General features: G+C 42.9%; 1 protein-coding gene across 1 annotated transcript in view; it reads left to right on the top strand.

Moving 5' to 3' along the window:
• Window positions 1-25,457, top strand: part of DAPK2 (death associated protein kinase 2) — a 50,028-nt gene that overhangs the window by 4,913 nt on the left and 19,658 nt on the right. The window contains exon 2 of the mRNA XM_075713800.1: window positions 13,710-13,931. Coding sequence (XP_075569915.1) covers window positions 13,710-13,931 — 222 coding nt within the window. The remainder of the gene's footprint in view (window positions 1-13,709; window positions 13,932-25,457) is intronic.

Here is a 25,457-nt window from a genome sequence, read left to right as displayed (position 1 = left end):
GAAATCAAAACTAAGTCTTTCAGTATGCATGAGAAACAGGAAAAGCATTTTGTTCACTTGCTAGATTGAAATCCTCTCCACTGGGAAAGACAGACAGTTTGTGGCTGATACAGCATGGTGGCCTCTGAGGACGGCAGCTAGACATGTCTTTAAAATTGTAAGAGCTTTTCTTCTGACAGAAAAAACAAGAAGGGCTTGCTGAAGTTGTAGAAACTAGAGTACTGAGATGGCCATTTTCTGTGGGGTCCTATGCCTAAGGAGTTCCTAGAAGCCCAAGTTAATGCCTAGTTAATGCAAAAGGTGAGCTAAGTGTGAGTGGATCAGGCTTAGACTGTGGAAATTAATTTTACAGTAAGGCTGTGACATTTTTCTGCACGTCAGGATAGTCTGTATTTCACTTTGAGGAATTTTCTGCTGTATGTACTCAAATATCCCTACCTAGTTGTTTCCTCATGTTTCTTGGGGATTTTTTTTATAGTGGTTTCGTAATTAAAGCCAAGCTAGATCTTTCATCAATGGCCTATCATGCCTTCTGTAGTTCCCCCTCTCCAGCTAGAAGTTCCTGTCTCATCCCTGCCTTGTGTGTGGAGGATCAGCTCCACTCACTGAGATAGGTGAAACCTTTTTTTTCTGGGTGAAGCATGAAAGGACAGCAAATGCAACCTTGGGGCCTGGCGCATAATTGCTGTTCTGACAGTGTAACTAGTAAATATTTATTTATGTAATGACAACAAAAAGCAGAGATAACTGAGGTATTCTTTGTAGGGGAGGAACTTGGAAATCCATGATAAAAAGTCATGTCATCCAGCTAGGTGGACTCCCTGGTAAACAGAGGGGTGTGATTGCAGCTGGGAAATTTACCCTTAACACACATTGCACATCATACCAGGAGTGTTTTTTCTGTCTGTAGAAATTGTTCAATATTGGGCTTTCTCAGACATGAACCTTAACTCTGTTCTTAGATTAATTTTTAATTTGAATTAGTTCTTTAAATTTGGAAGAATAACCTTGGATTATTTTTTCCAACAGCATACACAAAGCAAGTCTTTGCTTTTGATGCAAAAATGTAAATTTAATTATTGAGCACTAACCAGCACCTCTGTTACTATTTCTTATTACAGAAATCTTCTATGTCATGTGTTTGATGTGTATTGAAACTTTTGTTGAAAGAGTTTTGGCATCCGGTACTTGGTCACCATCACTATGATTGTAATCGGCTGTCTGCTACAGTCACTATTTTTGGATTTTTTTTTTATTCCTTCTAGCAGAGTGATTGATCTTAGCTTTTTCCTTTTTAAACAGATTTCCATGCTAGTTTTCAGTGTTCTTTCAACTTACCAAAATCTTTGATTTGTTACAGAAAGTGTAGAGAAAATAGTGGGAGGTTTTGTCATTTGGTTTTTTTCTAATGACAAAGCTGCTCTAGCTACAGTAACTGAGAAGAACTGGCCTTGGTTATTTTGAACTGGCCTTAGCCTTACTTAGTAACAAAGTAATGCATTTTTTTAAAGTGAATTCCTTATTACCAGCATCCATCTTGATGATGGAAGTGATCTCAGTGTATCTCAGTTCATATCTGGCTTTGAAAGTATAATTAGAGCTGAGCAACCCCAGTGGGTAGTGCTCAGAAAGCTCAAATTCAGTAATGTCTTTCACCACTGAATATGAAGCCTAATCCCAGTCTTTGCTTTGCCATTTTTGTCAAAATAAAACTATTTTTCCCATTTTGCATTGCAGTAGAAAGCAGATAGAAATTTGAACAGCTGAGAAAATAGACTCTGTATCGTATTCACTCCATGCTTTTGAAATGAAAAATGTTGCTTATGAGTAAAAATATGCATAAACTAAACATAGTGCAGCTCACCACTGGTCTAACAATGATAAAGCATTGGACAAATTATTAGCATCTTATGCAGAATAGGGCTTGCAGATACTTGTCTGAGCTTAATTTAGCTCAGGTGACATCTATTAATCATTGTTAAAACTCTACATCAGTGGTTTTGAACCGGAATGAAAACCTGTTGTAATAGCTGAGCATGACACGCAGTGATGCTTTGCTGAGGAGAGATACAAAATCACTCAAATAGCTAGACTTGTTCTATCTAGCGCCAGCATGTTTGGGTTGGAGTCACTGGCCTGTTTTGGGCAGTCCATAATGCAGATTCAGTTACACCATAAGTGGGTGACTGTGTATCCTAAAGCCAGGACTTGTAATCTTTACTTACTACAGAATCTACAGCTTCTGTGAAAGAGTAGTTTACCTCAATATCCAAGTTTTGTAGATCTATAATTCTCACAAAGAGAGAATTTCCATTGATCTGTCTGTTTCCTGTGTAGGAAGAATGGAGGGAACAAATAAATGTAGCTTTTGTGCTGTCCTGCTGCTGGAGGAGATTGTTTCCCTAGGTATACTAAAGATTAAGTAAGATGAGGTGATAACTTGCACCTCTTACTTTGGCAGACCAGAAGAATCCACAAAGAGCAACAAAAGGGGAGTTTTAGCAACCCTTTGTGGTTTTGGCCTTACAGGTAATTTCCTAAAATCTTGATTGAAATGCCAGCATGTTTTCCATCTGTTTCATATGTGGGGAAGGAGAAAAATAATTTAACCATTTAACCATAATACTGCTACCCTCTTACAATTTATCTGCTCCCAGGCACGTTACATTCAGTCTGTATCTAGCTGGATTTGGACCTTTAGACACAAAGGTACAGTGTGCTAACCTTCTGCATGCATATTACGTATGCACTGGTGTTGTTCCACGTAGCAGAAGGAACAGCTTATCAAATCAGCTATTCCTGCTGAGCCTGAGTCAGCTTGGACCTTCCCTAGGTCTCTGGACTCTGTTCATTACCACTCCAAGAGCTGATACTCAATCTAAAAGCTAAGTGTGATAAGTGGGGAAAAGTTTTTATCACGTCATTTTATTCTTGAGCTTCAGATTACAGAAAATGCTTGCCAGGCTATCAGGAGCTTGCCAGAATTGCTGGGCTTATGCTATATCACTGCAGACTCTGCTCCTCCAACCTCAGGAGCTGATAAGGGCCACATTGCTTGTCGCTGAATGACTGGGAAGTTTCCAAAAATATTTAACAGCTTTGGGAGATGCTGGTGATGATTCAGTAGATGGCACGGTTTCTTGTGACTCAGGGCTAATTACCCAAAATGGCATTTAAGGCATTAATTGCCTGTAATGCAGATAACATGTTACTTTATTGATAGCCTGTAATAATTCATATAATTGTTCAGAAACACTAGATTTATTAAATCTTGCTTTGAATTTCAAATGGTTTATTTGCTCTCTACTTATTTCAGTAAACAAGATCCTTCTGTTTGAGTCCATATTCCTCTACTGTTCTAGCTCTCCTCTGGCAGTGGACAGAGAGATCATCTTTGGGCCAGGCTGTGTTGGTTACCTTTGCATGAGCTGTAAAGAGATGTGGATGACAGGTGCCAGACAGTGACGTTATCAGACACAGCATATGTCCAAAGGTGCTCAGCACTTCCCTGTTGTGAATATTGAAACTTACCCTGTAAAGTCACTGTATTCTAGAGTACTATACAATCAGTTAGTAAAAATATGAGTCATGAGTGAAAATGTCAGTGTGTTTAAAAGTGCCAGCTGATTTCTTTCTATATAAAATAGTGCATCTCGTTAGATTTTTGTCAAAGCCTTTGACACCGTCTCCCACAGCATTCTCCTAGGGAAGCTGGCGGCACATGGCCTAGGCAGGCGTACTCTTTGCTGGGTAAAAAACTGGCTGGGTGGCCGAATCCAGAGAGTTGTGGTGAATGGAGTTAAATCTAGTTGGCAACCAGTCACAAGCGGTGTTCCCCAGAGCTCTGTTTTGGGGCCAGCCTTGTTTAATATCTTTATCAATGATCTGGATGAGGGGATTGAGTGCACCCTCAGTAAGTTTGCAGATGACACCAAATCGGGTGGAAGTGCTGATCTTCTTGTAGGTGGGAAGGCCCTGCAGAGGGACCTGGACAGGCTGGATTGATGGGCCGAGGTCAACTGTATGAGGTTCAACAAGGCCAAGTGCTGGGTCCAGCAAATGGGGTCACAACAACCCCATGCAATGCTACAGGCTTGGGGAAGAGTGGCTGGAAAGCTGCCTGGCGGAAAAGGACCTGGGGGTGCTTGTTGACAGCTGGCTGAACATGAGCCAGCAGTGTGCCCAGGTGGCCAAGAAGGCCAACAGCATCCTGGCTTGTATCAGGAATGCTGTGGCCAGCAGGAGCAGGGAGGTGATTGTCCCCCTGTACTCGGCACTGGTGAGGCCACACCTGGAATACTGTGTCCAGTTTTGGGCCCCTCACTACAAGAAAGACATTGAGGTGCTGGAGCGTGTTCAGAGAAGGGCAACGAAGCTGGTGAAGGGTCTGGAGCGCAGGCCTTATGAGGAGCGGCTGAGGGAACTGGGGTTGTTTAGCCTGGAGAAGAGGAGGCTGAGGGGAGACCTTATCGCTCTCTACAGCTACCTGAAAGGAGGTTGTAGCGAGGTGGGTGTTGGTCTCTTCTCCCATGTAGTTAGTGAAAGGACGAGAGGAAATGGGCTCAAGCTGCGCCAGGGGAGGTTTAGATTGGATATTAGGAAAAATTTCTTCATGGAAAGGGTAGTCAAGCATTGGAAGAGGCTGCCCAGAGAGGTGGTGGAGTCACTATCCCTGGAAGTGTTCAAAACACGGGTAGATGTGGCCCTTTGGGACATGGTTTGGTAGGCATGGTGGTGTTGTGTTGATGGTTGGACTGATGATGTTAGAGATCCTTTCCAACCTTAATGATTCCTAGTTTTTGCTTTCATTAAAAAATAATCCAGCCGCCAAGCCAGGAAACATGAAATTATTACTCTATCTTTAATTGGTTTAGTGGTGGACTTGGTAGTGTTAGGTTAGTGGTTGGACTGGATGATCTTAAAGGTCTTTTCCAACCTAAATGATTCTATGATTCTATGATTCTACTTCAGTTCTTGCTCAGATGTGCACTTCTCTCAAGATTGAAACCGAGTTAAAGAAACTATGGTTGGTATGCCAGCCAGCTGGTTTTAACAGTATAATTACATTACACTACCAAGTCCACACTAAACCAATTAAGGGTAGACTAGACTAAACCATGTCCCCAAGTGCCACATCTACCCGTTTTTTGAACACTTCCAGGGATGGGGACTCCACCACCTCTCTGGGCAGCCTGTTCCAATGCTTGACTACCCTTTCCGTGAAGAAATTTTTCCTATTATCCAACCTAAACCTCCCCTGATGCAGCTTGAGCCCATTTCCTCTCGTCCTTTCACTAACTACATGGGAGAAGAGACCAACACCCACCTCACTACAACCTCCTTTCAGGTAGTTGTAGAGAGCGTAAGGTCTCCCCTCAGCCTCCTCTTCTCTAGGCTAAACAATCCCAGTTCCCTCAGCCGCTCCTCATAAGGCCTGTGCTCCAGACCCTTCACCAGCTTCGTTGCCCTTCTCTGGACACGCTCCAGCACCTCAATGTCCTTCTTGTGTTGAGGGGCCCAAAACAGGACACAGTATTCCAGGTGCGGCCTCACCAGTGCGGAGTACAGGGGCACAATCACCTCCCTGCTCCTGCTGGCCACACTATTCCTGATACAGGCCAGGATGCTGTTGGCTAAGAAGGGCTCGGTGTAACCTTGTTAAAACACAAGCAACAACAAAACATGTGAGGGAGGAGAAGATCAAGGGGAATGGAAGGTCATCTCCACCTCCCTTAAAAGCATTTGTTTGTGTCCACTCTAGTTTAATGAACTTTTCCATCTGGTGCAGCAATACCAAATGTGTTGCCGTCAGTATTACCATGTTCATGCTGCTGTAGCTTGGTGTACTTTAGATTGCTGTTTCCTATTCTTCTTAAACTAAAAGAGGAAACTTTCACCTTTTTTGGGAATTTTCATCTCCCTACAAAAATGTTTTGATGTAGGTCAAAACCAACATCAGAAAAGACTATAAATAGATAAATAAATAGATATTTATGGCACCATTCAAGTAAAAAGAAACTCTGTGGAGAAAGTATTGCTGTGTTTTGCTCTGTGCAATAGGCCATGGTTGCACCCTTCCCACAGCCTGGCCATATACTCCTGGCATTGCTGAGCCAAGTGGCTTCTCACTGCAAACTCCAGCCTCAAGCAAACACCTCCCAAATTGGAAACAAAAGGAATCCCAACTAAATGCTCAGATCCCTGACTGAGTTTGCAGGTGCTCCGTGAAAAGAAAGGGTTAAACTATCTTCCATCCGCAGTAATCTGCATGTGAATCTAGACAGTTAAAAGACTGGTTGAGATGCTGTTAGGTTTTATTTTAGTTTCCTTTCTGGTCATGTATTCTTGTGCAGGAACACCTAGTGGATGAAAATATGGATGATTATAATTGCAATTCTAATGATGTCTAGAGGCATGAAATTAATTTGTAGGTCCAGCTGTATGCTTATCCCTTATAATTTTATTTCATTTTTCCAGTAGCATTACCTGCATTTTACAGACTTTGGGAAATTAAGTACAGAAAGACTAAGGTGTTATTTTCCATTAAGTGTGTAGGAACCTAATTACCATTAAAGTCAGTGAGAGGTTGCTGCCTAAAATCCCTTGCAAATCTGTTCCAAAGTAAATTGTCCTGGCTCATCTAGGGAATTGAGTGTCACCTCTTGACTGGCAGAATGCCAGAGCATTGTCCTTTGCCAGGTTCACTTACTTTTCAAAGAACTCCCTGAAAAGATATTTCAGTGTGAAGTGTATCGGTCAGTATGGTCTAACGTATCATCTATTTTATGGGAATTTCAAGTTTTAACAACTACCAAATAATAATAATAAAAAACATCCTCTTTTCTAGAATTCTTTAATGAATGAAATTAAGATGAATATGGACAGGACAGAAAGAAATAGACTGAACATGCAGAAAGGGAACATATGTTTGGTATTTGGGGAAGAAATGGCTTGCTCTTCTCAAATGACAGACAGAATCAGCTTCCTGACTTCTCCCCACTCTGGCCTCATAGAGCCTGGCTGGAGTCAGGTAACCTGTACTGTCATCTTAGTATTTTGTTTACATATTTTCAGTGTTTCATGACAGCTATTCAGCGATGTGGTATTTCTGGAATATCAGAGGAAGATTCATATAAACCCATACCTATACAAATAGTTGCTTAAAGGCTCTCTTTCTTCTAATGCTCCGTGGCAATACCACTGTTATGCATTGAGGCATTCAAAATTGGCAGGCTGCACTTCTGTCATTCTCTCAAGTCAAATTCTGCCCCAGAGCATTACTCTCCAGAACCAGTATTAAAAATAAACTTTGAAAAAAGAGCAAGAAGTTATCCTGTTATTCTGGACTGTCCAATTTCTCTCTTCCCCACATCCTTTCCACGTCCTTTCCTGAACTGCACAACAATTAAATAAGCTGAACTTGTGCTCCTCTAAAGCATGCTTCTGAAAATAGACTCCAAAACCACCCAGTGATATTGCCTCTGTGTTCTTATTCAGTGACAAATCAGATGTTGGTAGCAATGTGAATAATAGGTTGTCTTCATTGCTAGGATAAATTCTCTTATTAATGATGGACAGATTTAATGTTGTAGTTAATTATAACTGACAGGTTACAGCTGCTATTGTTTATACTCTTGAACTGTTACCACAATTGAGGACAGCCTATGTTGAATCTGTGACAAGGATGTTGTACAGATGTCCAAAATATTTCTGAAAGGCAACAAACCTCATTTCTTAAAAAAAAAAAAAAAAAAAGGAAGTGTCAGCCTCTGAGCTTATCTTGTGTGTGTTGTAAATACTGCTGTTTATGATCCAAGTCATCTTCATTTCAGCGATATGCTAAAACCCATGAATTTTGGCAGTCATTTGGCTGAAATCTGGACATCTGAGCTGTGAAATTTAGTTTCAAGTCTAAGATCAGCCACAGATTCCCCATGTGAAATTAAGTAAATGACTTAATTTCTCAGTGCTGTCAACACAGGTGTCAGAGAGACATGCTTTCCTTTTTTCTACTTTTTTCCTAGCCTAGGTCGAAAGTTTTGGGAAGCTGATGCTGTTTGATTCTTATATTCTGAATGCAGATGCATTAGGAGGCACAGAAATGCTGTTGCTGTTGTCTTGGTCTTTGACTTTAAAAGCTCTGTAGTTACAAGAAATCCGAAGTGTGTCTGACTGTGATTATAAAATACCAGTAAGACATCCTCTTTTTTTCATAGCTGTATGGGCTTCCACATGAACTGTTCATTGTGTCTGGTGGAAAAATAGAGCAATATGCTACCCCTTTAACACTTGTTCAAAGACTTTTCTCCCTGCCTATCCCTTCTTCAGCCTTTAGCTCTTCTCTTAAGTGTGCTTCAGTGTATCAGTGCCTGGCAAAGCACAGGGCTACTTGTGTGGAGAGATACACCAGCTGCTGCTTTCTGACAGCAGCCTTTAAGGTGGTCGGAGAATACTTTAAACCATCACAGGGTAATGCTAATAAAGGCCCTGGGAAATCAGTAACAAGCATGGGCAAAGCAAATGTGCTCTGCAGCAAGTAGGGTGATGGGCAAGCGTGGGTTATGGACAGTATTGTGGGTAATTACATTGTGACTGTCTTAAATGTCCTAGGCTAAGAAATTGTGCATTTGTATTTTTCCCTATGGCTTGCAACCTCTTCTACTCAGTCACAAACTATCTCAGTAATATCTGAAAAAGCCTGTTTTTAAGGGCTAAAGGAAATGCCATAAAGACCGGGACAGGAACAGTGTACCCAGGTTCATGGGTACATGTGCAGGGGGGAAATAGTAGATTACAAAGGGAATGGGTATTGTGATCAACAATTGTCCCAGACTGTAAGTATGTAAAAGGAGAAGACCGGAATTCCTATGCTGTGTCATCATTATTTTTGTAAGCTTTTAAGTACAAAATCCACAGTATCATTGGACTTTTTAAATGCAAAAGTGACTGTGTTCATTCCCATAATCAGCACTCATAAAATAATATTTTCTCCCTGAACTTTGCTGGCAAAATTTATGTCCCCAGAGAAAATTCAGGGAAGCAAACATAGCAACATTAGTACCATGTGTCTTTAGATCTGGACCAAGCAAGATGCATGTCTTGCAACAAATGAACAAACAAACAAAAAAACCCATGAAACCCATGATGTTTTACACAAACAGCTCTCAGCACTACAGAACGAACTCTTTTAGCAGAATCCTTAAGGCAAATTTGGGGATTTTGTAGCAGCAATTTCATTCTCTTAAATTCTCTAGGGTTTGAACGTAATGATAAAATCAGGAGGCAAAAATATGAATGAGTTAATGGACTTGACAAATGGCTGCAGTCTCGATTCCATTTGTGATTGATTATTCCTAAAGGGATAAGTACACTTGTGCCATCCGTTCCTACCACTCTCCTGAGAAATGTTTAGGATGAGTATGAAAATGAAAAACAACAAGAAGTACTTAGGCTGTCTGGCACTGTTTGAACCCTTTGAAATGAGAGGCTGCCTCTGCCATGGAGTGTTAGCTTTTGAGAGCAATTGAGCACCAAGTGACAGATTTAATTTTTAATTTCTTTGCCTTTGTAGGTTTAAGACAGACTCCAACCAGATGTCTGTGTTAATGAAGCACTAAGCATGTTATATAATTATAAGGTTCTCAATATAATTGCTGTGTATGCTGCATAATTTAAGTTCCAACTGTACTTGCATCTCTCATTTACCAAGCCAGTGAAGGACATAATAATATTGAAAACAATAACAGCTCAGTGCTTCCAGAGTGTAGTCATGGGGGGATTGCACTTAATGAGTTTGTTTATGATTCTTACAGAGAGATCCTGGCTGATAAAATCACAGTAGCTAAAGGTTAAGGTTATGTGTAAGGTGAGTCTTTTCCTTACAAGTCTGGGTATAGTGACCTGAGTAAGGAAGTATCTGATACTAAACGTGTATTTGGGGACTGGACACCTGCCAATTCTTGCAGAGTGAGATCTCAGACATGCAGTGCATTGTGGCAGGGGAGAACAGGGCAGCTCTTGGGTATAAAAAGGAGCTCACTGTCTTGTTTTGTCTGTTTGTAAACTGGTTGGACATCAGCAGAGACTCGTGAATCTGAGGAGACATGGGCTTGGATAAGATAGTTCTTTTGGTGGTAGGATCTTGCATACCTGTTAGACTTTACATATGCCAGGCAAGGGTGACTATTTGCACTGTTCTCAGAGGTTTCTTATTTATTAGTTGACTGTGGCTTCCTGGCCATATAGCCTACTGGAACTTTAAAATTTATTTCTGCTCCATGGTGGAAATGCAGTGAAATATTTTTGACAGTTTTTGTAAAAGTATGATTGTGTCAAATATTTGTTGATAAAACATGAGCCTTTTCTGACTAAGGAATACTTGGTAGGATATGGGGTACACATATGGTAGACTTAAAGTTTCCATGTTCCTTAAAGTTTCCATGTTTTTCATTCCAATTATGATGAAAAGGGTGGAGCACGGATTTGAGCTGGGGCTCCTTGCCTCTGTATCACAGAGATTCTGGAGATACTGCTTATCCCCCCCCCCCTTTGATATCAAGTTGCCAAAACAAAATGCAGCTTTCATGAAGCAATAGTTCTAGCCAAAATTTGTTTGGGTTTTTTTTTTGTTTAGCCAAAATTTGTTTAAAGTCCTATTCTGTCTTCACACCTTGCTAGGTTTTTCATCTCACGTCACAATATGCATTGCGCACTTAGAGCAGACTGAAGCACATGGCCTTATCCATAGGCTCAATGCTACAGCTACCTGATGTGCTTCACCACCATGTAGTGTTTGTAACAGTACATACGTGGCCTGTTTGCAAGGTGGATTCTGTGGTCTTTTCTTTTTCTTTCCTTCTGCCAAAAGGGAGTTTGATAAATCCCTCCTGTAATCTAGCAATGGAAAAATAAATAACAAGAAGTAACTCTTAGCTTAGAGTTTCTGACAGAGGAGGTTTAGAGTGGTAATAAACTGTTCTTGCTACTTGAAATCATGGATGTACTCAGGTGGGCTATGAGGTCCTTTAACTAGTGTCCAAAGAAAAGTAGTCAACTTTTCTTTCCATTCATACTCTTGTAGCTTTTATTGCAGAGATATTGCTCCAAGACTTGTCAGCAGCATCCTGCCATCAGACTTATCAAACACAATCTCTGAATGCTGCTACTAGAGTAATTTTGCTTGACAGTTGTTCTTACCACTACAACACTTCCCCGCTAGCTCTTCGTTTTCCACCAGCTCAAATTCAACGTCCCATTTTATTATGTATTTTACACACCATTATGCCCAGGTCTGCACCAATAGTTAGTTATGGAAAGGTAAAGTAATAAAAAATTTTGAAGAACCATTAGGTACATGAAGGTTCATCAGAACATACATATTTGTTTAAATTCATATTTGTTTAAAAATGAGTGTAGTTTATTTTAATAGTTTGTATGAAAGTTATTGAACTCACTGACTCAGTAAAAACACAGGGCTTCTTATTGAGCAATGAGAGAGAGCAGTAAGTAAATGAAACTCATCATGAATGGAATGGACTGAAATAATTTATATTTGGGCTGACTTAAGTTTATGTCAGGACCAAATGTTCTTACTCCTCATTGTTACTTGAGCCGGAGGTGCTTGAGCTAGGAGAGCAGTGAGTCTGCATCAGTTTTGTTTGAAAGAATTAACATCAATGCTTTTTGTGCTTTAACCTAGGTTTTCTTTTTTTTAAACCTGTCAGGTTTTGAGTTTCAGTTTTTTAAGATCTAAGGAAAACTTGAGAATTAGAGAGTGTGTCCAAACAAGGCAATCTTCCATGGATTCTGTGAGAAATCTTTATCCTAAATTAATTTTAGTAAAGACTAGTTGAAATTTAGAGTTTCGGATGAAACCTCAAGCCATAGAAGTTGCACGTAACTTCAGACTAACAACTACTTAGGAGTCTTCATTAATCAACCTAAGGAGTTAATATATATTTAAATCTATATGCCCACTACTGTTTGCTTAATTTGAGTATTACAAATTAAAATCAAACCTAAAAAGCTACAGGTGTTTAATTAAATCTGCTGAGTGATCCTTCATGAAAAAAAATGTATTTCTGTTGAAGTGTGATTTTTTTTGTCTGCTTTTCAGAGTCACTTTGGACTAGAGCCTATTACATTGCATGGCACAACACCGGTTGTCCTTAGTATTTCTGTTACAGTAGCAGCAAACTGAGATAGATACCTTTGTGCCAAGTAGCGTACAAATATCCATAGGCATGCTGCGTAGAAGAAAGCAAGTCTCTTTCCTGTTTTGCTGATGGGGCGAAAGTTAATTGCTAAAGGGTATACAATACCTTTATAGCAGAATCCAGATCGCTCAAATCCTTCCAGTACTTTAGCTACAGACCATTCTTTTCCCTTAATTTTTGTAAGGTAGAAGTAGCTCTCTTAACATGTCCTGTGTAGACTAAATGCAAATACATGGTAATAGCTTATGATTTAATTTCCTTTTTTGTATGTCTGTGATGATTTTAGTGTGATTAAACATTTCTAAGATACAACACAGTTGTCCTTGTCCCTTCCAAATGCTATGAGCAAAAGGATGCTCTGAATAATCACTGTTTCATTCCACATTCTTGCCTTATGTAGAATTTGTATTACTCAAATCCTGCTATAGCTGCAGACCACATTTCTTTCTTAATTTTGATAAGACATATCTCAGCTTGATTACAGTTATTTTTTCAGAAGACAATTGAGAAGGAGGGAACATGAACTCTATGGAGATGGTGCCTTCTCTAAGTTCCATCAGTGCCCCTCAAGGGCATGATGAAGAAAGAAAAGCTCACACAAAGAAGAACAAAGCAGGGTCCCTTACTTTCCTATTGAAGAGTCAGTAACAGCTGTCTCATCTTGAAAGTTTCCTACCACCGACATAAGGCTGCAACCTGCAGGGTTACTATTATTTGAGTAAATCATCTGACCTCTGAGTGTTTTTGTCTTAGGACATAAGGGGGAAATTTTACAGTTGGACTGGAATATCTCACTTCAGAAGCCACAGTGAGGAAAATTTTATTGGCAAATGGCAGCTACATGCCTTTTAAACTTCAATGCAGCCACTTCACTGTTTGGTACAGTGGGAAATTCTTTGTCCTTGAAGTGCAGTGAGAAAGCTGCACTTACTGTAGTTACATTTACAGCTAAATTATCAAGTGAAGTGCGGAAATATGAATAAACAATTCTATTATTTGAAAATCAGTTACTGGAGGCCAGTTCTACATTTCCAAAGGGTTATCAATCCTTTGAGTTCTTTTCTGAGAGATTAGTCTTAAGAGAAATACTTTAATGCATCTGTGTCCTTTCAGAACATGCAGTGGTGTGTTGCAGACTTGAATGCCTTAAGCATTACCCAGTGAAGGAGTGGTAATTTGAACCTTCTGAGGCAGATCTTATTCATTTAAACATGAACTATTTTTTAGAGATTGTAACATCTGTCCTCCCTTCTTGTCAGACATTGCTTGGTTTTGCTAAATTTCAGACACAGCAGGAGGCTACCTTGTTATGCTGAAGTGACTTTAACTGCAGAATTCTGGCAGTCCTCACTATTGTACCAAGAAGAAGCTTGTATGGTTAACAGTGTTGCTCAGGGGTTGCAGGATCAAGCTTTGTATATGAATGTCTTATTTGGGAAGCTGTGATTGTATGAAAGCTTTAAGAGAATTTTTGTCCTTGTCTTGTCCTTGCAGTGGCCAGTTTGCTATAGTGAAGAAATGTCGAGAAAAAAGCACCGGTATGGAGTATGCTGCTAAGTTCATTAAAAAACGTCAGAGTCGGGCCAGCCGTCGTGGAGTGAGACGTGAGGAAATTGAACGGGAGGTTACTATTCTGCAGCAGATTCTGCATGCCAACATCATCAAGTTGCATGACATCTATGAGAACAAGACAGATGTGGTCCTCATCCTTGAGCTGTGAGTAAGAGGACTTCCTATCCTTTGGGGAAAGATGAGGTGAATAGGAACCAGAAAGGGCTGCAGAGGCTGCCAGAACATAAAGGCACTGTTAAAATAGAGCTGTTGTGTTCTCAGGCCTCACAGATTTTGGCAGGAGAATTGAATGAGGTTGCTGGTAAACAGGCCCCCCAGTTCATCCATATGCCCTGGGGATACAAGTGCACCTTAACATCAGCTGAGGCCATTGTTACTGAGCCAGGGAGCATTGTCAACTTGAAAACAGTTTACTAACAGAAGGATTATCTCATGTCTGCCTAGTGTTGCCCTGACATGAACCTTGGAGGAAGCACAATCATAGAATCATATAATCATAGAATCGTTTAGGTTGGAAAAGACCTTTAAGATCATCCAGTCCAACCATCAACCTACACTACCAAGTCCACACTAAACCAATTAAGGGTAGAGTAGACTAAACCATGCCCCAGAGTGCCACGTCTATCTGTTTTTTGAACACTTCCAGGGATGGGGACTCCACCACCTTTCTGGGCAGCCTGTTCCAATGCTTGACTACCCTTTCCATGAAGAAATTTTTCCTAATATCCAATCTAAACCTCCCCTGGCGCAGCTTGAGCCCATTTCCTCTCGTCCTATCGCTAACTACTTGGGAGAAGAGACCAACACCCACCTCACTACAACCTTCTTTCAGGTAGTTGTAGAGAGCAATAAGGTCACCCCTCAGCCTCCTCTTCTCCAGGCTAAACAACCCCAGTTCCCTCAGCCGCTCCTCATAAGGCCTGTGCTCCAGACCCTTCACCAGCTTCGTTGCCCTTCTCTGAACACGTTCCAGCACCTCAATGTCTTTCTTTTTTTGAGGGGCCCAAAACTGGACACAGTATTCGAGGTGTGGCCTCACCAGTGCTGAGTTACAGGGACACAATCACCTCCCTGTTCCTGCTGGCCACACTATTCCTGCTACAAGCCAGGATGCTGTTGGCCTTCTTGGCCACCTGGGCACACTGCTGGCTCATGTTCAGCCGGCTGTCGACCAACACCCCCAGGTCCTTTGCGGCCAGGCAGCTTTCCAGCCACTCTTCCCCAAGCCACTCTTCCCTCAACCCCACACAAATGGCCACTGAATGCTCATTTCATTTTTCTTTCTGCTTTCATCTCTTCCAATGCATGTGAAGCCACCAAGTCCTTTCCAAAATTTGCAGCCATTTTCACTACTCCCATATTTTCCTCGTTTAGAGGAGGCTACGGGAAAAGAAGGGAGGAGGGCAAGGGAAGAGGTTTTTTTAATCCCTGGGCTTTGACTATGGAGGATGAAGGGTTGGAGTGAAGGAGAGCTGCTCACTCTTCTCTTGTTCCCTGATGTGATGGGGGGAACCTCCTGCCATTTAGGTCCTGCTGACAAGTGAACACCCTCCAACCAGGGGATCTGTGGACTGTTGTAGCCTCACCCCTGCATTGTGACCCATTGGATAGCCAGACTACTGGTTTAGGATGACTATCAGACACCAAATACTATGTAATACAAACTTGTTTGTGCTGTTAAAGAAGAGATTTAAAACCAGCTAGCAGCAGCTTCTCTGTCTAAGCTGAGGGGACAACAGCTTATTCTGCAGAACCTGTGTGTGTCCCTGCCTGGAAGAATAAATGCACAGCCCAAGGAAGCTGGAGGTGTGGTCAGGAATCATCTTAACAAAGCCTTGGCTAAGGAACCTTTGCGTAGTTGGACCATGAGTTTGCATTTTGGGGAGTCACCTTTGATGCTTTTGTCTGTATTTAATCTTATTGACTGAAAGGAAGTGAGAGAACCTGGCTAATAGGTGTTACTATGTAAAGAAATGCCGGTTTAGTAGCATTTGAAGCAGTATCAAAATTGCCAGGGTCTGCAATAGCTATTAAATTACCTGCGTGAATTCTGTTTGGCTGTTTGTTTCATCAGCCTATAAATACTACATCCCAAAGACATCATCTATTTCTTACACCTTATTGCCCTTCCTGTATGTTTGATGGAACTGAGGTGAAACATTTGAGACCAATGCAGACCACAGGCTAATAATGTAATCTCTTATAACACAACTGCTTTTGAATGTGTTCTGCCTGTTTCTACTGCCTGGCTTGAGATTCTTAAAGTCTGCCATTTGGACAGACATGCCTGACCATGTTTTGGAAAGCTGTCATATCATTTTAACAGTGTTTCAAAGGGGTTGCATGTGACATTAATCTGAAATGTGTGTGGAGGGTAAAGTTTACACAGTCGCTTCAATACTGACACTAATGTATGTGTGATGGCATTTCTTCACTTTTGTAAAATGTAATGTGATGTATCATAGAATCATAGAATGCTTTGGGTTGGAAGGGACCTTTAGAGGTTATCTAGCCCAATCCCACTGCAGTGAGCAGGGACAGCTTTAACTACATCAGGTTGCTCAGAGCCCCATCCAACCTGACCTGGAATGTTTCTAGGGATGGGGCCTCTACCACCTCTCTGGGCAACCTGTTCCAGTGCCTCACCACCCTCATTGTAAAAAATTTCTTTCTAATGTCTATTCTAAATCTATTCTTCTTTAGTTTAAATCTGTTATTCCTTGTCCTGTCACAACAGGCCTTATTAAAAAGATTCTCCCCATCTTTCCTGTAGGCCCCCTTTAAGTACTGGAAGGTCGCAATAAGGTCTCCCCGCAGCCTTCTCTTCTCCAGGCTGAACAACCCCAACTCTCTCAGCCTTTCCTTGTAGGAGAGGTGCTCCAGCCCTTGGATCATTTGGCCCTCCTCTGGACCCGCTCCAACAGTTCCATGTCCTTCTTGTGCTGAGGGCTCCGGAGCTGGATGCAGTACTCCAGGTGAGGTCTCACCAGAGCAGAGTAGAGGGGCAGAATCACCTCCCTCAGCCTGCTGGCCACGCTTCTTTTGATGCAGCCCAGGATACGGTTGGCTTTCTGGGCTGCAAGCGCACATTGTTGGCTCATGTCCAGCTTTTCATCCACCAGTACCCCCAAGTCCTTCTCCGCAGGGCTGCTCTCAATCCCTTCATCCCCCAGCCTGTATTGATATTGGGGGTTGCCCTGACCCAGGTGCAGGACCTTGCACTTGGCCTTGTTGAACCTCAAGAGGTTCACACAGGCCCACCTCTCCAGCTTGTCCAGGTCCCTTTGGATGACATCTCGTCCTTCTGGTGTGTCAATTGCACCACTCAGCTTGGTGTCATCTGCAAACTTGCTGAGGGTGCACTCAATCCCACTGTCTATGTCATTGACGAAGATGTTAAGTAGCACTGGTCCCAGTACAGACCCTTGAGGGACACCACTTGTCACTGGTCTCCATGTGGACATCGAGCCATTGACCATGACCCTCTGGATGCGACCATCCAGACAATTCCTTATCCACCGAACAGTCCACCCATCAAACCCATATCTCTCCAATTTAGAGAGAAGGATGTTGTGGGGGACTGTGTTGAACGTTTTACAGAAGTCCAAGTAGATGACATCCATTGCTTTTCCCTTGTCCACTGATGCAGTCACTCCTCCATAGAAAGCCACTAGGTTGGTCAGGCAGGACTTGCTCTTGGTGAATCCGTGCTGGCTGTCTCAAATCATCTCCCTGTCTTCCATGTGCCTTAGCATAGCTTCTAGGAGGATCTGCTCCATGATCTTCCCAGGCACAGAGGTGAGGCTGACAGGTCAGTAGTTCCCAGGGTCCTGTTTTCTTCCCTTTTTAAAAATGGGCAAAACATTCCCCTTCTTCCATTCAGCAGGGACTTCACTTGACTGCCATGACTTTTCAAATATCATGGAGAGTGGTTTGGCAACTACATCAGCCAGTTCCCTCAGGACTCTGGGATGCATCTCATCAGGTCCCATAGGCTTGTGTACATTGAGGTTCCTCAGGTGGTCTCAAACCTGATCTTCCCTTACAGTGGGAGGGGCTTTACCCCCCTGGTCCCCGTCTTGCTGTCCATCAACTTGGGAGGGGCGAGGAGAGAGATTGCCGGTGAAGACTGAGGCAAAGAAGTTGTTGAGTACCTCAGGATTCTCCTCGTCTGTTGATACTAGGTCACCATTCTTGTTCATCAGGGGGGCTACGCTTTCTTTAACCTTCCTTTTCTGGTTGATATACCTGTAGAAGCCCTTCTTGTTATTCTTTACATCCCTTGCCAAATTCAGCTCCATCCTCGCCTTGGCCTTCCTGACCCCCTCCCTACACAACCGGGCAGCTTCCCTGTACCCGTCCCAGGACGCCGGTCCCTGCTTCCAGTGCCTGTGCAGTTCCCTCTTACTCTTTAGTTTGACCAGCAGGTCTCGACTCAGCCATGCTGGTCTCTTCCCTTCCTTGCCTGATTTCTTACACTTGGGGACTGAGAGCTCTTGTACCCTATGGAAGGTGTCCTTAAAGATCTGCCAGCTCTGTTCCGTTCCCCTGTCCCTGAGGACCATCTCCCAGGGGTTCCTTCTGACTATCTCCTTGAAGAGCTGCAAGTGTGCTTTTCTAAAATGTAGGGTCCTGACTGTACTCCTTGCTTTTCCCATGTCCCTCCGGAGCGTGAACTCCACCAACGTGTGATCACTGCAGCCCAGGCTGCCTCCAGTCTTGACATCACCAATGAGCTCGCTTGCATTGGTGACCATCAGGTCCAGTATCACGTCGCCTCGGGTAGGGGTGTCTATTACCTGGCTTAGGAAGTTGTCATCTTTGTATTCTAGTAATCTCCTGGATTGCCTACAGCTCGCCGTGTTGCTTTTCCAGCAAATGTCGGGGTGGTTGAAGTCCCCCAGCAGGACAAGAGCCTGCAAGCGTGAAGCCTCCTGGAGCTGGAGGAAGAAGGCTTCATCAGCAGGGTCCCCTTGATCAGGCGGCCTGTAGTAGACACCAACCACAAGGTTCCCTTTGTTGCCTCTGTCTCTGATTCTTACCCATAAGCTTTCGACCTGCTCATGGCTATTCTTCAGGGACAGCTCTTCACACTGTATTGATTTCTTTATGTAGAGGGCAACGCCTCCGCCCCCCCTTCCTCCCCTGTCCCTTCTGAACAGCCTGTAGCCATCGATAGCCACATTCCAGTCATGGGATTTGTCCCACCAAGTTTCGGTTATGGCAATCAGGTCGTAGCTTTCTAGTAGCACAGCAGCTTCCAACTCCTCCTGTTTGTTCCCCATGCTGTGTGCGTTTGTGTAGAGGCATTTCATCTGGGCTGTCGGCTATGTTGCCGCCTTGGTGGAACATCCCTTGTTTCCCTTGAGGTGTTTCACGAAGGTTTCCTTGTTAGGTCCTGCTACCTCAGGAGCCCCTGGCTCATCTCTGCAAGACTTCAACTGTGCTGCAGTGTCCCCATCATGCCTCTGGGCAACAGGTTGAGGGCTCATAGTAGCACCCCGTCCCTCTACCCATTGTGTACCATCCCACAGCTTGTCACAGGCAAGCCTGGTATGCTCCCCCACCCCCTTCACATCTGGTTTAAAGCCCTGTCAATGAGCCTGCAAGCTCCTGAGCCAAGACCCTCTTTCCCCTTTGAGAAAGGTGGCTCCCATTTGATGCCAGCAAGCCTGGTGCCATGTTGGCTGTCCCATTGTCAAAAAACCCAAAGTTGTGATGGTGGCACCAGCCACGGAGCCATGTATTAATAGATTGGGTCCACCTGTTCCTACCAGTGTTACCTCCCACAACTGGAAGGAGGGAGGAAAAGATAACCTGTGCCCCAGATTCCCTCACTAACTGTCCCAAGGCCCTGAAGTCTCTTTTTATCACCCTTGGGCTATGCACTGCAACTTTGTCACCACCCACGTGGAGGAGCACCAATGGGTAGTAGCCTGAGGGCCGTACCAAACTGGGAAGTCTCCTGGTGATATCTCTGACCTGGGCTCCTGTAGAAGGACCCTAACTACAAAGAGGAATAGGAGGATGATTTTATAAAGAAGAAATACCTACTTCCAGCCTGGCCAGGAGAGCTTTGCTCTGTGTGAATAGCGTTTTTGCCTCCTGGCCTTGCAACCCAATATAAGTCAAAATGACGTTGGAAGAGTTATTCCTGTTTATGTGACTTCAGCTTATATTGAAGAGGCTAAAGTAGAGGTTTTGTGAGAGGGACTAGTGATACCCCAAAAGAACAAAGAGTTGCTGTGGCGGAACTAGATCAGGACACATAAAACAGTTGCAGCAGTTTTCAGGATTACTAGTGTGCGATACTGTCGTGGTTTAGCCCCAGCCAGCAACTAAGCACCATGCAGCTGCTCATCACTCCCCCTGCCCTGGTAGGTTGGGGGAGAGAATCGGAAGAGTAAGAGTGAGAAAACTCCTGGGTTGAGGTAAGAACAGTTTAATAATTGAAATAAAATAAAGTAAAATAGCAGTAGTAATAATAACAATATAATAATAACAGTAATAATAATATACAAAGCAAGTGATGCACAATAGAATTGCTCACCACCCACCAACCAATGCCCAGACAGTTCCTGAGCAGCAATTGCTGCCCCCCGGCCAACTCCTCGCAGCTTATGTACTGAGCATGATGTCATATGGTATGGAATAGCCCTTTGATCAGTTTGGATCAACTATCCTGGCTGTGCCCCTTCCCAGGCTCTTGTGCAGCTGGTAGAGCATGGGAAGCTGAAAAGTCCTTGACTAGCGTAAGCAGTACTCAGCAACAACTAAACCTTCAGTGCGTTATCAGCATTATTCTCATACTAAATCCAGAACACAGCACTATGCCAGCTACTAGGAAGAAAATTAACTCTATCCCAGCCGAAACCAGGACAGATACCAAGGGAAGACTATTAGAGTAACTGATTTATCAGATAGACTGAATATACTGAAGTGTCAGATGCTACAGGAAATTGTCATCACTCTAAGTAGGACATGTAGTTAATTTCACCTTACCCTGCTCATGCCAGGGATGCAAATTCTTCACTGTGAAGTCAGGAGGGGAACTAAGTTGCCTGCTGCTGTTTGGCTTTCTGTTCTCAGTACTAGTTACCGGCCATTCTGACGCATATTACATTTGACCTGTAGCAGCTGGGAGGTCACAGAAAGGTCACTTGATCCTCTGCATTGCATCTGCAGCCGAATGCTGTAGAACATTTGGATGTCCCCAAATTTAATAGTGTTACTGTCGATGTGTTAATTTAAGAGTCATTTCAAGAAAACTTTGCAGTTGCCTAATACCGATTACTGAGTAAAAAAATCTGCCATGATAAAATTATATCACTTTTTAAAGAAATGAAAAAGGGAAGGCACCAAGTGATTGGGTCTGTTTATACCCAAACTTATACTGAGATAATGAATTTGGATGAAACTTGGTACTTGACTTGTTGCCATTCCAGGTGTTTCATGGCTGAGGATCAGGACTGTAACAGAAAGGAGTGACTCTGTGTGCACGGATGATCATATAGACCTATGTCCAAAGCATGTCCTTCTGTACAGTTCACAGTGTGTGCTTTTAGTCTACCTGAAGGAGTTGAAAGGGATGTAAATTATCTTGGTCCATGTGCAAATTTGTATCTATGTGTATTTGTGTGGCTCAGCCTTCCTAATCTCCACTGAGAACCAGGGGAAACCTGAACACTGTCACGCAAAGCAGAGAGCAGAATTGTGTGCTTGTACTCATCAGAGCCAGGAATGGAAATAGCTCTTCTAATAAATGGAGCTTTGCTGGTCAGTCTTGGCCTAAGGGGATGAAATTTGTCATGTAACGAAGGAAGACAGACACCAATTTAAGCTTTTTTGGGCTGCGTCCTGCTCTTTTGTGGAATCAATATCATCTAGTTTACAAAGCTCTGAGTCTTAGAGGAGCTGTGTGGAAGATAACATATCCTTTATCTGTCAATTCATGGTACTAAGGTAAAGCTTTAAGCAAGGAGACAGCCTGAGATCTTCTACTTACTACAATTTTTAGGTAACGAGTAAGTGATGCAATTTTTTGTTTGTATGAATCAGGGAATACAGAGACACCATGGCTGAAGTTATGTAGACCATATGTTCCCTAGGGCACCTGCCTCGACCTTGTATATGGAATCCAGGCAATGCAGCTTTGATCCCTGAGTGAGATGAAATAACCACTAGCTTTCCAGGGGAGTCAGCATTTAGGCCAGGGAGCATTCCTGGAGATTAATGTGACTGCTGGCAGATGGCATGTGAGTGATGATAAGCATCTGTTAATTTTTAAGTATATGTCTATGGCCAAATGTTGGTCTCTGTAGCCATGCACTGGCAGACAGGAAAGGAGCTTGCTTTTTCTGACTGGCAGCTACTTTGTGCTAAAACAACTTCCCACTTCATTACTGTCTGCTGCTTTTTCCTGTCCTCACATGGCTTGACACATTTTGTGTGTCCTATTGTCAGGCTGTAGCTTACTGCACTGTTAAAAGGCTGGGTGTAACAGAGTTTTGACCTGAGATTAAGGCCACTGCATTTAGCTGCTGTGTACAAATTGAGGATGATGATAATTGCTAATAAAGATAATTAAATTCTCTCTGTAAACAGATGATCTCCTGACACTGGTATCAGAGTCTCATACTCCCTGCAGTTTATCAAAATAAGCATTACAGAACCTGGCGAACTAATCTTAACGTTAAGCTACAATGGACTTCAGCTTCAAAAGAACATCTCCAGTATTCTTGATTAATTGAATCACAGAATCATAGAATTGTTTAGGTTGGAAAAGACCTTTAAGATCATCGAGTCCAGCCATTACCCTAACACCACCCTGGTAGAAGAAGTTATCCTGGTGTTTAAAAGAGGCTTTCGCTAAAATGTTGACCCTCTCCCAAACTCACTGTGCTGGCACAGGCAAGAGTATCTCCTCTTTACAGAGGGGTTGATTCTACAGGTGCTGTTTCTTCTGTTCAAGAGCAGGAAGAGCATTGCCAAGTCCACTGCTGTTATGTGCAGTTTGGCAAGTACACAGTTTGCCCTTCCTTGTGCACATTGTTCAGGGATATGCTCTCCACAGCTTTTTGTGACCTTGGTGTTCTCTGTCTCTTGGGTCCTGCCTTGACGCTGCTTTGCCCAAACAAAAGCAACCTGAAGGCAGATTTGATTGATAAGCCAGTCTCCTCTACTGGTAAGTGTCCAGGTTGTGTACACAAAATAAACAGCTGTTTCCAAGAAGTAAGGCAGCAGTGTCATTTGTCTTTTATTGGACTTTGAAGGAAGAGCAAAGTTATCGTTCGTTTTCTTCTTTGTTTGCCATGATATTCTCATGGTGACATGGTAAAAGCGAAAGAGATGGAACCAGAGGAAGGAATTTTTCTGTAACCCAAGGTCCTTTGGGAAAGGAGCATTTGCTCTTTTACAGGTGGTGCTGCTTTAGAAAACACACCTCCCTGGATGTTCAAATGTGACTTGTAGTGCAGTTATGAGTGTTCTACTGCTGCACTGCTTTTTTTCTGGGCTTCCATAACAGTTGGCTTTTGGGATTGCTAAGTCTCTTCTGCCTGAGGGTTTCTCTGAGTTCAGGTGCATAACTCTGATAAGAATGATCCTGCACTAAGCTGTTTACCACTCTCTTTGTACGGTTTACTCAGACCTATCTTTAAAGCCTGAGTCTTTGTTAATGAGAAATCTTCACATCTCTTCTACTGAATTTTCCTTTAGATTACTCTTTTAAGATCTCTGCAGCTTAGGCTAATGTCTTAGGCTATACCACAGGAGACTGGATATTAATGTACTTAATGTATGCCAATCTCTGACCTTCAGAAAAAGAGGGAGTCTTTTGCTGATAAAGTAACAGATGGACTTCAGACTCCCTGAATCGTTTTTTTGTTTCCTTTTTTATTTTTGTTTTGTATTCTGTACCTTGGAAGTTCCCCCTGCCTAGCCTGATTCAAAGTTAGTGTGAACTAGAGAGAAGAGGGAAAATACAGCAAGGAGCTAGCAAGTAAATCTCCTGTCATCCTCGTTCTTGAAGGCTGTACAGTTTATTCAGTGATGCCTTAGGTGTAGCTGGTTGCCCAGGATGTTGCTGAGGTTGGCGCTGAGGCAAAATCCCTGGTGTGCCCTGGGCAGCTAACCCAGCTGTTTTAGGTGACTCTTGGGGGCAGCAAGAGAGGAAGGGAATTAAGTACCTCCCGTCTGGGCAGTTAAACAATTTTCTGACATTCCTTTGTGTAGCAAAGGAGATTCCTCAAAAGAAAGTTGCCAGCCTCCTCCAGGCAGGAGATGGTATCCTCTAACATCCTTAGCACAGTCCTCTGTGCCAGGGGAAGGTGCCCTCTTCTTAAGTGGTGTCTTCTTTTGTTGGTGTTGGAGAACCGGAGGCTGGGCTACGTGGCCTGTTGGTCTGTCCCGAGAGAGAACTTTTTTTTATTCTTTATCCTGATTAAAGAGTCCTGCTTAAGGAACAATCACCAAGGGGATTTTACAGGGTAAAAGAGGAAGAGAGAATAGTGTGCCTACATGGTTAAATTCCAGAAAAGTACAAGAAAAGTAGCCCGGTACAGCTAGCTTCCTGATGACTGGGCCATAGCGCCTGCCAGAAGTGATTGCTTAAGTGCAGCTTGAATAGAAATCATTAAGGAAATGGAACTTGCCTGCTCTCTGTACACAGATTTCACCAAGAGACTACCAGGTTTTACTTACAGATTTCTTTACTGGCTTGTCACAGTCAGCTGTAATAATTTTTAAACTAATGAACCGAGGCCCCTATAGCTACTACAATAAGGGAAGGAGAGAGTGTTCCGTGGCTCCTGAAATGCACAGGGTAAAAAAAAAAAACAAACCTGTCCAGCAAGGCTGATGGTAGTGCTGAGACCCTTGGTATGTGTCACCTAAAAACAAAATCAGAGACCAAATAAGAGTCTCACAGGCTGAGTGACTGAGATTAATGGGAAGGGGAAGGCGGCAGCCGGAGACAGCAGTTGCAACATATTCCTGGGTCATGTAAGTTTATTTTTGTTTACCAGCCATTTAGTTGTAACAATTAAAGCATCAAGTGACTTCTGCCCAGGTGAAGTGTCCTGCCTCATGTTGCTTAGAAAGTTTCTGACTATGTGGGATCTGCAAAAAAAAAAAATCCAGTAATCAATGCTCAAGTCAATAGGCCCTGTGTAAATCTTTGCCTTCGGAACAGCAAGGTATGCTGTCACCCACAGCAACAGTAGAAGGTAAGAAATAAGCCCAATGTCTTTGTGGCTTTTGACACGTTTTTCTTGTTTGCAGTTGACTTCTCTTTGCAGCTTTTGTAGCTGTTCACAATTGTTTACTCTGAAAGAAGCAGAGTAGGGAATCACCATCTTGTCACCACCAGTGTTGTGTAGGAGCCTAGGGTCAGAGGAACGATTGCACAAAAGACCTCTGCAGTGCATAGTGTGATCTGACTTGTCTGTGAGTCACAGCATTTAGTTAACTCAAAGCATTTGAACCTGCCAGTTCTTTTACAGGTATTTCACCAGACAACAGGGCCAAAAGCTTGTTTTCCAAAATGACTGTTGGATCTTTCAGGTCTTGTTCTTGCACTCTGACTGGTGAGCACAGATGGGTGGTACACCCAAGCCCAAGAGCAACAACTGCTTTGTAGGTGCCCCAAACAGTAAATTTGAATGAGAACAA

This window comes from Pelecanus crispus, chromosome 7 (assembly GCF_030463565.1).
Source record: "Pelecanus crispus isolate bPelCri1 chromosome 7, bPelCri1.pri, whole genome shotgun sequence".
NCBI classification, from domain to species: Eukaryota; Metazoa; Chordata; class Aves; order Pelecaniformes; family Pelecanidae; genus Pelecanus; species Pelecanus crispus.
The sequence above is the reverse complement of the archived record's forward strand: the minus strand, read 5'-3'. Positions and strand labels throughout refer to the sequence as shown.